The sequence below is a fragment of the Podarcis bocagei genome (assembly GCF_964188305.1).
Source record: "Podarcis bocagei genome assembly, chromosome: 6".
Taxonomy (NCBI): Eukaryota; Metazoa; Chordata; class Lepidosauria; order Squamata; family Lacertidae; genus Podarcis; species Podarcis bocagei.
In genome coordinates, this window is record NC_138130.1 from 28,664,327 (window position 1) to 28,677,372 (window position 13,046).

Below are 13,046 nucleotides of genomic sequence, written 5' to 3' on the forward strand. Positions count from 1 at the left end.
CGCGAAGACGCTCATTACTGCGGTTGCCACGGACGACGAGGAGCGGGAGGCCGCGCGGCTCTGTTCCCAAGGCGGCGCTCGACCTAAGACCCCGCGGGGGGGGGGGGAATCAGCTAGTTCCTCTTTGACGCCGCAGGAAGGTGAGGGAACTCCCTGGAGGGTAGTCCCATTTATATGTAGAAGAGAAGAGCTGCCTGCCTGGGGATTGTATAGTTGGAAGGGATCTCCTGAGGTCATCGATCCCAACCCCCTCCCGCCACGCAGCAGGATTCTCCACTTGGCAGAAGTACTTCTGCGCTTTCCCCGCTCCGTGACCTGGAAGTTTTTTGAGCACATGCTGCATGGCTATTTGCTTTGTATGCTTTTTGGCTGAGATGGCATTGCAGGGGGTTAGGCTAGATGACTTGGAGCGCACATACCACTGCTCTGGTGAAGAAGGCCCAGCAGAGAATTTATTTCCTCAGACTTTTAAAGAAGAACAATCTGAGTGAGAGACTGCTGGTGTGCTTCTACCGAGGCTCCATAGAGAGCATTCTTACATACTGTATTTGTGCTTGGTTCTCCGGTTGTACAGCTAGGGAGAGGAAGGTGCTCCAGAGGGTCATAACCACAGCCCAAAGGATTATTGGTCATCCTCTCCCATCTTTGGAAGAACTGTACGGTTCCCGTTGTCTTAGGAAAGCAAATAACATCCTGCAAGATCCATCTCACCCGGGACACGGTCTGTTTGCACTACTGCCTTCTGGCAGGAGATATAGAAACATCAAGTCAAAGACAAATAGACTGAAAAACAGTTTCTATCCAAGAGCTGTGGCCTTTTTGAATGCTGTAACTCGATAGTGTGACCTGGGAGTTTGATGGGTGTGGTGTGGGTGTGGCTGGAATGTGGTTTGTTTGGTTGTTGTTGTTGTCTTGCTTTTGATGTTTTAAGGGATGGCATCCAATTTCGTTGCACTTTGTACAATGTTGCACTTGTGTAATGACAATAAAGAATCTATTCTATTCTATTCTATTCTATTCTATTCTATTCTAGATGACCCTGGGGGGGTCGTCTAGTCCAACTCTTTTCAAATAACTTTTACTAAAAAGCCGGAAGTATATTAGATAAAGAGATCCCCCAAAAATCTAAGAGAGGTATTCTTGTATGCAACCGCAGCGGCTCGTATACTTGTGGCCAAGGGATGGAAAGATCACGAGGCTCCAAAAATAAGATTGGCAAATCAAATTACAGGAATTGGTGGAGACGGCTGAGCTGCCTAGTAAACTCAGAGGAAACTCAAAGGAAAAATTTGCGGGAAAATGGGATGGTTATAGAAGATATATGCATACAATAAGTTTTGACTCTGTGCTAGCATTCGAGTGATAAAGGAACTAAAAGGAGGTGGACAACAATTAAGGATTTATTATGTTTTCAGAATGTATTGGAAAATACATTCGTTTGTAAGATAAAATATATGCAAAGAGACTTGACAGGACGTCAAAGTTGAAGAAAATATTTTGGAAGACAAAAGGGGGGGAAATTATTCATTATCATTTTGTGTGCGGGTGTGGGTGTTTGCACATATGTGTGTTTTTGTATGGAATGTTTTGGAGGAAATAAGACGGTAAATAACAAATAACAAACTAAATATTGATGTATGTAATTTTTATTAATTATATTTAGTGGTAGTGTGGCTATTGTTTTTTGTAACATAAAATCATTCCATAAAAATTATTTTAAAAAATAAATAAATAGTCCAACTCTTTTCAAGATCCTATTATTCGCCATGTGACCCAACACAGTGAAATGGCGCTTGGCATGCTTCAACTGTTCAGAATGTAAAAAGCCACCAGCAAACCTTTTGTAAATTCCATACTTGGCTCTTGCTGGCTGGTGACTTGGATGCTATAAAAACTCGCAAGCAATGTTAACCATAAGTCTCCATGTTTGCAGCCTTCAGCAATGCAATGCTGTTGGTGCCTACTTGCGTTCCAATGAACTCCTTGGGAGTCGCTTCCAAGCAAACGCAAAAGATCGGGGCTTTTTCAGTTCAGTGCATAGGAGCAGGGGCCAGGTGGGGAGAGATTAAGAGCAAGATCTATTTCTCCTTCAAAATTCTCCATAGCAAGACCAGGTCATGAGGTACCACCACCATAATTAGCAAAGAATGATCACCATGGCAGTATTTACTTATATGCATTTATATCATTTTTAATCCACCTTTTGCCGCCAGGCAATCCTTGGTTTGGTTAGAAAATAAAATGAAATTGTTTGATGTAATTAAGAGACATAAATTGTAATTCCGTCAGCTGCCTCCTCTGTCTTAGGGGTTGCCAACGCTTTTTTGGACTGCGTGGTTATAACACAAAATTAAGAGTAGCTGCTCCTTGTCCTCCTCCCACAGTATTATTACAGTGGTTCTGATCCTACCTTCAGGCTCAAGTCCAGAGAGCATTGGGAGAGTGCCTTATGATATGGGGACTATCTTGTCTCTAGTGGTATTTAATATCTACATGAAGCCGTTGGGAGCAGTCACTAGGCATTTCAGGGTGAGGTGCCATCAGTATGCTGATGGCACTCAGCTCTATTTCTCCTGCTCAAATGAATCAGGAGAGGCCATGCAGTCCCTGTGCCATTGCCTGGACAGTGGTGAGATGGATGAGGAAAAGCAAGCTGAGTTTGAATCCTGGCAAGATGGAGGCACTGTGGGCAAGTAGTTTCAGCGTCCAAGAAATTGATCAAGATGGAGTTAACCTTCAAGAGGAGCCTTCACGGGGAGTGTAAGTTTGTGGGTGTTTCTGGGTCCAGCTCTGTCACTGGTGGCTCAAGTGGCTCTCTTACCAACTCTGGTTGGTTTGACAGCTACAGCTATTTCAGGACCATGAACAGTAGCTCATGCACAGATTACTTCCAAGATAGGATTGGTGCAATGCGCTCTATGTGGGGCTTCCCTTTCACTTGATCCAGGAAGCAGGCCGTTTCAGCATATAATATCTGCTCAGAGATCTGCACTGGTTGCTAATTTGCTACTGGGCAAAGCAACTTTGGGGTTGTCTGTTGTGCAAGGAAGTCAAGAGAGGAAAGTAGTAACCACACACTAGTTTGTAATTTTATTTAAACCATTCAGTTAAACTGGGAAATTGCACAAATCAGAGTAATAGAACTTCAGACTCGTATTTAATTTTAAATCATTTAATACAAAAATGGGGATGAAACAAAAATACACCTAAAATTTACCAGTGTTTGAACTTTTATTTCACAACATGCAGTCAATTTAAACACTAAAAAATGACTCAGCTATAAGCTGTAACTTTACATTTATACATCAGAAATGTTCATTTTAAAAGCTGAACATAATTTTGTCTAAATATGAACATTTATTTTAATCCACATACAGGTAATAGCAATGATTTTATATTTGACCACAGTCTGTAATCGAAATTCTTTTTGACACTACTCCTTTAGGTGAGCCAAAAGATTCTATTTTTTTCACGACATCCATCCCATCCTTTACAAAACCAAAAACAACATGTTTAAAGTCCAAGTGCTCTGCTTTTTTGAGAGTGATAAAGAATTGGGAATTATTGGTGTCTCTGCCACGATTTGCCATCGACAGTAAGCCAGGGCCAGTGTGTTTTATTTCAAAGTTTTCATCCTCAAATGCTTCTCCATAAATGGACTGGCCACCTGTACCATCTTGTCTGGTGATATCACCTCCCTAGAATGTAAACAAATAGAGAAAATTCACTTGGTTATAGTACATGTTGAAACATCTGAAATGTGTGTAGAAATACATTTTACCAGCACAATGTGGTGTCCCATCTGGTGTTCTCAACTGTTAAATCAATAGTGGTTTCATTCAGCTCCTGTGTTCAGCTATTGCAGCAAACCATGATGAGTCATTATATTATGTACACAAGCAGCAAGTCTCAGGTAAATGTCATTGGAGCCCAAAGCTCACCACCACTCACACACGTTAATAACAAACCAGGGTTTGTCAGGTTTGAATGCAGTCATGGTTTTCACTTACATTTGCCTTTCGTTTTCATATATAAGACTGTAAGATGTTATGTCCCACTAGCTTCAGAGGCTAGCATAACTACACTTGTTCCTTCATCCTGTCACTGATCAGAATTAATGAGGGGGAACAGTGAGCCTAGAAATGGTTTCTGATTGTTCTAAGGCAGGGGTGGGGTACCTCCAGACTGTGGGGCCTAACTGGTCCTGCCAGAGCTCCCAATTTGACCTGCAGTGCCCACCTGACTCAGTAAAAAAGGTGTTTTGTTTTCAAAGGGGCATCTGAACACCCCACAAGAAAAACAGGAAAGCTGATGTCATTATGACATTAGGTGTTTCACAGAAGTGCAGCTCTGTCTACATGTCAAATATGATCCCCATATTTAGCCTAGCTAGCTGGGCAAAAACATTTGCCACCCCAGGATTTAGTGTCCATTTACATTCTTTGTGTAGGTATACATCTATTGGATGCAACTGAAGTAGGTAAGAGAAAATGAGAAGCTAACTTGGCACTAGAGAAACTACAGAAGTAATGGAATATAAATTGAGAAGCAAGGCCCCAGATTAACTTCCAGACTTTCATGATATGAAAAGCTCATATCATGTTTCATGTTTCTACTAATTTGCTTGCAAACTAGAACTTTTCTACTGAGCCTTAAAATATATTCCTGTTAATCAATGTGTAGTATGAAATGTATGTTCAATCTTAGCATTTTCACTTACTTGACACATAAAATCTGGAATTATTCTATGAAATATGGAATTTCGGAATCCAAATCCTTTTTCTCCTGTGCATAATGCCCTGAAGTTCTCAGCAGTTCGCGGAACAATATTCGAAAACAATTCTATGGTTACATGACCTAGAGGTTCGTCATCAGCTGAAACTTCAAGATATACTATAGGGTTAGATTCCTTTGACAATTCTGCTGCCAGAGAAACATGACCCTTCTGTAACTCTGACAAGCTTTGTTGACATTCTTCAAATTTCCTCTTGAAGGAATCAGCCAGCTCTTGGCTTTTAAATCTGACAGCAAGCTGTTCTATCTTAGCTTCACCATCTGAAATTAAGATTGCAAGTGTTATTCATGATGTGATGATCAGAATGCAGCCTTCTTTCAACATTTGATCCTGCGTACAGCAATATGGAGTGGGGTTGTGCTGAGCAGCCCTGCCCCAGACATAGCAAACTTCATTCAGCCCTTCTCCCAACATTTGTGCAAGGATCTGTACTGAGGGGGTTCTTCATTTACTTGCTGTATGCAGAAAGGTTTCAGATTCTGTGGAAACCTTCACGCTAACCTTTTCCTTCTGCAGCAGCCAGGAAAAGGGCCCAATGGAGCATCAGGGGCATAGCTACTTGGTGAAGTCCTACTCCTTGCAGCATTATGGGAACCAGCACAACCACAAAGGGTTAGGAAGGGAATATGTCATGTATAATGGAAGGGAAATAAAGTTATAGAATATCTTTACAAATACTCACCGGCATAATCTGTTGCAGTCCAAACCATAGCATTGTTTGAAGTATTCAAGGGCTTTAGATCCATCATTTTTGTAATCTTATGATTTGCACAGACTTTGAAAACTTGGTCCCTTCTCATTAAGATTCTATACCATTTATTCTGTGTATGGTAGAGGATCTTTATTTCTCCCACACCACGTTCTTTCCACTGATTGACTTCTCTGTCCCATCTGTAGAGTTTTGCCCTCTCTTTGAAGAGAATTTCTTCATCTTCTTCTCCTGACTTCACCTCAACCTAGCAGGGATAAGTAGTCATATTTACTCAGATCACTACTCCTGAGGTATTATAAATTCTATGTATGTTTACAAAGAAGTAAATTCCACTGTGTACAGTAGGGCTTAATCTCAGGCTAGCGTGCAAAGGATCACATTCTTAAAGTAGTATATTATTGAATTATGAGACCTTTTTTTTAAAAAAAAAATGACCTGCATATTTCTTCCATTTTAGAGTAAGTAAAAACAACAGCCCTATTTTACACACAAGAGAAATTGCGCAGATCACTGTCCTCACATGTGTTAGAGGAAAGAACCAACTCTTATTTTATTTAACAGATTCATATCTTACCTCAGGCAGTGATACAATTGGTTCAAAATGAATATCATCGCTATGTACAACTTCTTCATCACTTCCATCATCTTCATTGTCACCTTTAGTGGCCACTTGTCCACCAAACACAGTTGCTCCTGTATTTGCCCACTTGAAGTTTTTGTCTGCTTAGATGGGAAGACAGAATCTTAATACTATAGAAAAATATTTCTGAGATTACATTTTCTTATCCCACCCCTACAAAAAACCAATGTGATTTCACACACAATAACTCTCTTAGCAGCAAGCAGTTTCTATAAATAGTTAAGGAGATAATTTGTGAATGAATGAATGGATTTATTATGGTCACAGAACAAAAATTAGACAATATGTGCATCTTACCTTTAGAACCAAAAGCAAAATCTCCAGAATTATTCGAAGCCAGATCAGCAAATGACAAGCCAGGTATGGTGCCAAGGGCAAATGAGAAAGGTTTGCTTTCTATATAAAGGGAGGGAAAGTGTTCATATCATTCTGTGGTCCATTTTACATTGCATAATAGGTCACATTCCCCCACTATCATAGCTCCAGACATAAGCTCAGGTAGGAGAAAGTGAACAAGTCAGGCATAACCTCTGAAAGGACACTAGCAAGGCCTTAGTCAGTCCACTGGAGATACAATGAGTGTTGCCCACTAGTCATGGCCCCTTTCTGTTAAACTCTCAACCCTTCGTATTCTATACAATCAGTCAGTCAGTGAATGTTTATTACGGCAAACAGCCAGCATATTAAACCAGAATTTCTGCATAATTCCCTACATGAACAATAAAACGATCAATATGGGGTTTAACTATCAAATTCTAAATAAAATACATATCCAGAGAAATAGAAGTTTTAATTAGCTGGAGATTCTCTGTACGCATTATTAGATTTTGGAATGATAGTTTCCCTAGTATACGTGTCTTTCACACATCAAATGTGTATACCTTGGCTTGTAGAACTGGCATCACTTTCTTTTTTTGTTGACAAGTCAACAGGTTTGTCATCTGCTGCTAATAACGTCTGTATAGTGTATATAGGTTCAGTGGTAGAATCTGGTTCTTCAGCTCTACTGACTGCTTCAGCTGGCTGTTCCTCCTTAATGGAGCACACATCATCAGTTGAACTGGTTACTTCTTCTACTTGAGCTTCCTGAAAAGAAACGAACTGAGTTATTTTTTAAACTGGTGCCAAGTCTTCATAGGCTCTTTACGTAAATGCATATGTAAAGTGCCAGGCAGTATCTGAAAATAGAACTAGCTGATCTCTAGAACAGGTATCTGCCTGGCAGGGCAAGTGGAGGAAACTAAAACTGCCAAGCACCTCTGCACTTTCAAAATGGTTTCACATCATACAGTGGTACCTTGGGTTACATACGCTTCAGCTTACATACGCTTCAGGTTACAGACTCCGCTAACCCAGAAATAGTGCTTCAGATTAAGAACTTTCCTTCAGGATGAGAACAGAAATTGTGCTCCGGCGGTGCGGCAGGAGCAGGAGGCCCCATTAGCTAAAGTGGTGCTTCAGGTTAAGAACAGTTTCAGGTTAAGAACGGACCTCCGGAACAAATTAAGTACTTAACCCGAGGTACCACTGTACTATCAAATGCTTGCTTTAGAATTGGGAATTAAAAGGAACCAGAAGTCTATGTTATCCAACCCACTGTCCATGAAGTCTCTTATAAAGATCCTATTGGAATAAAGGAGGTAGACAGAATACCTCAGCCCTCAAAATTTATGAAGAGAAAGTTGTCCAATGAATCTGTAGTGGGGTAGGAGAGCTAAAAATAATGCCAATCTATTTCACTTCTGGCAACCAATGCGCCGCTATGGTTTTAGATAGCACATGGGTGGAAGAGTCTAAAAAGCCCAGGACACAAATTTTCATGGTCCTCTAGCAGCTATGGTGGCTCATTTACCAGAAGTAATGTATTTAGTATTAACTCTGGAAGTGTATACTCGATTCTGACCAAACTAAGCTTCCTGATGTATATTGTGTTCTAGATCTCTTCCATGAACTTCGAGTAACAAAATGGCACTAGGGTGCAGGCAATGTGGAATATATCCCACCCTACTCTCAGCCCCAATAACAAACAAAAAGGAATAGCCTCTCTGCACTTAGAAATATAGCATGTCAGGAAGAAGGAAGTCTTCCTGTTATGCCAATTTTCAAGACTCACACATTTGGACCATAGCAAGTCCAGCTGAATTGGTGCTTAAAGTCCAATTCTTTTGTTACTTACATTCATTTCTTGGACTTTTCTAAGTTCTGTTTGAAAGTCTTCTAAGTTATTGTCTTCATCAGTGTCACTGCCAATACCACACAGAAAGGTTGGAGGAAGCTTCAGAGTTTCTGCTTTAGCCTTTTCTTCAGGAGTTGGTTTCTTCTCCCACACAAGAACACACTCGCTCCCACATTCTGCTTCATTTTCTCCTTCAACAGCTAAACAGAGAACATTTTAAGATTTTACTGAAAAAAACTAGAATAAAGTGAAACCTCAAAATACTCCAATGTTAAACTTAAAATCTCAAATAATGAATCCTAGGGATAAGAGGTTTTAGTAAAAAATTGTCCAGTAGCACCTTAGAGAACAACTAAGTTTGTTCTGGGTACAGTGGTGCCTTGCAAGACGAAAATAATTCGTTCCGCGAGTTTTGTCGTCTTGCGATTTTTTTCGTCTTGCGAAGCACGGTGTCGGGAAAGTTTTGGAAAAGCTTCAAAAATCACCAAAGTCTTTAAAAACCTCAAAAAAGGCTACCACACCGCGTTCTATGAGTTGCTCCTCGAAGTCAAGTTGCAACTGTATTAACGGTGTTAAGAAAAAGGAAACAAACTTGCAAGACGTTTCCGTCTTGCGAAGCAAGCCCATAGGGAAAATCGTCTTGCGAAGCAGCTCAAAAAACAAAAAACCATTTCGTCTAGCGAGTTTTTTGTCTTGCGAGGCATTCGTCTTGCGAGGTACCACTGTATAAGCTTTTGTGTGCATGCAGACTTCTTCAGATTGGTGTCTGAGGAAGTGTGCATGCACATGAAAGCTTATACCCAGAACAAACTTAGTTGGTCTCTAAGGTGCTACTGGACATTTTTTTAATTTTTTATTTTGACTGCGTCAGACCAACACGGCTACCTACCTGAATCTAGGTTTTAGTAAAAGAGAAGGAGCAGAGGAGCTCTGCTGATTTCTGCATCTTTAGAAATCTCAACATTTTGCTGTAATAAATTTCTCATTATACCACCACTTGGTGTTTTCACTTGTTTTCTCAGCCTTTAATTGTAAAACTGAAGCTAAAATTGCCAAGTTTCTAGCAAGGTATCTCAAAGTGCATTTGAGGGGATTTCACCCCATATGCATGGGATTGTAACACATTCTTATTAAATCTATTCTTCTTCTAATAGTGTTTAGTACTACAGGGAACACTTTAATTATTTCAGCTTTTATCTCATTAAAGCAAGCAAATTCATTACAAACTTGAAATTATCATTTCCCTACACAGTTCCCCATTCTTTTATGATGTTTTTCAAGTTATGGAACCATATAATAAATGGCATGGCAAACAATTGCGAGTCAGAATGTATTTTCATTCCCCCCAAATTCAAAATTATAGCCCTGTGCTTGCTAAGTTACAATCTTCTTCCCAAGAAAATTTACTTGTATCAGTTTCTTTCAGTTGTGCATGTTTTTTAGGTTTATCAGGATACAACTTTCCATTGAGCTTCTTCACGGCTGTTTCATAGTCCTCATCTGAAATATGAAAATGAAAGTTTGTTTACACTGCATATCTGTTATGCCACTAGCTAGTAAGTATTTGGGTTTGTATGCCCTGCTATACTTTAAAGGGAGTAACAACCTTAAGCATGGACAAAATGCAAAAGATGCAAAATAGCTTAAACAGTAAAATGCAGCACTTAAGACAACTACGGAGCTTGAAAATACCTGGGTTTTGCCTGGTATGAGTATATTGAGTATATTTGCCTGGCATGAATATTCTGATAAACTGAGTGCCTGGCAAGTGTCCCAAGTGAGGGAGTACCACAGAATAGGGTGGGGAACCTTTTTGGCTCCACAAGCCAAATTCATATCAGGATCTGTCTTGCAGGTCACAAATGACACCAGGTGTTGGGACATCAAGGCACTTTGCAGGCAGCAACACATTGCTGAAAGCAACGTTTTCGCCTTCCTTTTTTAGCAGCATATTGTTGCCTGCAAGGTCCTGACACCAGGACTCTGAAGTTCAGCTAAACAGCACCACTTTGAGTGCACAAGGGGCTCTCATGTGCATCCAAATCAAGCTGGACTGATCTCCCATTGCATCAGCTGATGCAGGGGGAAGTCAGTGCTGCTTAGCTGAAGAGTGCTATTAAGTTTCATCCTGCTCTATATGACTGACTAGGGCCAGAAACAGGAGGCTTTGTGATCCCTGAGAAATGATCTATTGCAATGTGCACGTGATACAACCCCCAACCGCCCTTAATTCATAAAGACAAATACATTTCCAGAAATGATGTTATTCTGGACTGGACCAATGCTTCCTTCATTCCTTAATAGTGTTCTGTAACTTAAAGAAGAAGAATTTTCAATGAATGCTTCTTACCATCATCATCATCATCTTCACTCAGATACCCAGGTTCACTCTGGTAGCAGAAGAATGTTGGCGGTAACTTAAGGGAGTCTGCAAGAGCTCTTTGCTCAGGCGTGGGTGTTAACTCATATACAATCAAAACATCGTCTGAATTGGCAGTATCATCTGGCTCCTTCTTAATCTCAACTGCTGGGAAAAGAAGTGAATTGTCTGAGCAAGTCTGAAAGCAGCAGCTGCACTTGAATACTAACACATTCACAAAGCAGGCAAGAAATACTTTCAACCAGAAAACAAGCAAGATTTAAAGTCAAACCAATAAGAAGAAGAGTTTAGCCACTATGAGATGGGTTGCCTTTCCATCAAGCCAAACTCATGCCATGCTTCTCGTAAGACAGCTGCTTCCAGACACAACAAATCTTCCATCCATCTATTGTATTTTAAGTAGAACTTACACTGTGCATGTATTGTGTTTAGAAAAAAGATACTTCTGGGAAGTTCAGTGAAATGGCATAGAAACATTTTAAGTTAAAAACTTGTAAAGCAGAAGAAAATATACTTTGGATAGCACTTTAATTCCATTTTATCTTAGACCTGATTTAGGTTGGGCTTTATTGATGTATTAAAATATGAATGTATCTTTTGTTAAGGTGGGAATAAATTGAAAGGCTGTGAAACATATCTGATTTTATTCATTTGGAAGCTGAGAATTCAATTTTACAGTTGTTATAACAATAAAGTCAGGCTCTTTCAAATTATTCAAATTATATATATCAAGCAGGAGCTTGGCAAGTGTGCATGGCCCCAAACTCGGACTTTGAATCACAAGATTTTGACAAAGCTAAAACGTGATTTCAGTGAGAGTTGAGCACATGGCATTAAGTTCTTCTCACTGAATGAGACACAATGTGTATTGCACAAGGTAGCACAAGGTAGATGACTAGATAGTAAGCATCAATAGTAACACTGTATACCACTGCCATCAATTTTTATTTAGCCATCATAATGGCTTCAGCTATTTCATTTATCATTGTTAGGATTACGTTTGTTGTGCTGAAGTTCTCTTTCCAAAGTGTATTTTTAAATACAGTGGTGCCTCGCAAGACGAAATTAATTCGTTCTGCAAGTCTCTTCGTCTTGCGAGTTTTTCGTCTTGCGATGCACGGTTTCCCATAGGAATGCATTGAAAATCAATTAATGCGTTCCTATGGAAACCGCCTTCAGACCAGGTCCGGGGACAGTCTGTCCCCGACCTCTTCTGAAGGCTGGGGGGGGGGGACAAGGGCTTTTCTTCCAACCCCCAGCATTTTAAAAAACCCCGGGACAGCGGAGGACTTCTCCGCTGTCCGGGGCGATCTTAAAATGCTGGCGGGCGGCATTTTAAAATCGCCCCGGGACAGCGGAGGACTTCTCCGCTGTCCGGGGCAATTTAAAAGCCCCTGGGAAGGCAGGCAGGGGGGACAAAGACTTTTGTCCCCCGCCAGCCTTCAGAAGAGGTCCAGGACCTCTTCTGAAGGCGGGCGGGGGGCGAAAGTCTTTGCTCCCCCCTGCCTTCAAAAGCTGTCCTGGACAGGCTTCGCGGACCTCTCCCGCTGCTTGCGGAGAGTTGCCAGCATGCCGAAGCCTGCGCGCGCTGAGATCAGCGCGCCCAGGCTTCGCGGCCCCGCTGCCCGGCTTCGGAGCATCGTTCCGAAGCCGGGCGGCGGGAGGAGGTGTTCCCTCCCCGCCGCCCGGCTTCGGAGCATTGTTCCGAAGCCGGGCGGCGGCGGGAGGTGTTCCCGCCCCGCCGCCCGGCTTCGGAGGAGCCTTCCGAAGCCCGGCGGCGGGAGGAGGTGTTCCCTCCCCGCCGCCCGGCTTCGGAGCATCGTTCTGAAGCCGGGCGGCGGCGGGAGGTGTTCCCGCCCCGCCGCCCGGCTTCGGAGGAGCCTTCCGAAGCCCGGCGGCGGGTGGAGGTGTTCCTGGCTTCCCCGCTGTCCCGGAGATTTCCCTATGGGCTGTCGTCTTGCGAAGCAAGCCCATAGGGAAATTCGTTTTGCGAAGCGCCTCCAAAACGGAAAACCCTTTCGTCTAGCGGGTTTTCCGTCTTGCGAGGCGTTCCTCTTGCGGGGTACCACTGTAGGTTCATCAATACCGAGTTAACTATTCTGCTTACACAGTACTGGAAAAGAAGCAGAGTAGAAAGAGCTCACTAAGTCCTAGCAATTTGCCACTATTCTTTTCATCATGAGGTGTTCAGGTGTTTCAACATGAGGCGTTCAAAATCAGAAGCAATCTGATTTTGTCTAGCTGATCATCGTTTGCTAAATCTATCTCAATACAGCAGTTAGCCCTGTATAACACTTAGAATGTGATCAGAACATAAAACCTACTCATGTGATTTCATAAAGA

At 41.7% G+C, this 13,046-nt stretch overlaps 1 protein-coding gene across 9 annotated transcripts in view; it reads right to left on the reverse strand.

Moving 5' to 3' along the window:
* Positions 1–3,156: 3,156 nt before the first annotated feature.
* RGPD4 (RANBP2 like and GRIP domain containing 4) overlaps positions 3,157–13,046 on the reverse strand; it is a 37,438-nt gene continuing 27,548 nt past the window's right edge. For 2 of the 9 annotated variants that reach the window (XM_081198197.1, XM_081198199.1), the window contains 9 exons: positions 10,674–10,847; positions 9,731–9,823; positions 8,324–8,523; positions 7,029–7,233; positions 6,445–6,543; positions 6,082–6,227; positions 5,478–5,751; positions 4,721–5,055; positions 3,157–3,698 (listed from right to left, as the gene is read on the reverse strand). In XM_081198197.1, coding sequence (XP_081054323.1) covers positions 3,393–3,698; positions 4,721–5,055; positions 5,478–5,751; positions 6,082–6,227; positions 6,445–6,543; positions 7,029–7,233; positions 8,324–8,523; positions 9,731–9,823; positions 10,674–10,847 — 1,832 coding nt within the window. In that variant the 3' untranslated portion in view covers positions 3,157–3,392. Of the gene's footprint in view, positions 3,699–4,720; positions 5,056–5,477; positions 5,752–6,081; positions 6,231–6,444; positions 6,544–7,028; positions 7,234–8,323; positions 8,524–9,730; positions 9,824–10,673; positions 10,851–13,046 lie in introns of all 9 variants that reach the window. The other 7 variants (XM_081198196.1, XM_081198192.1, XM_081198195.1 and 4 more) reach the window with 4 other exon arrangements.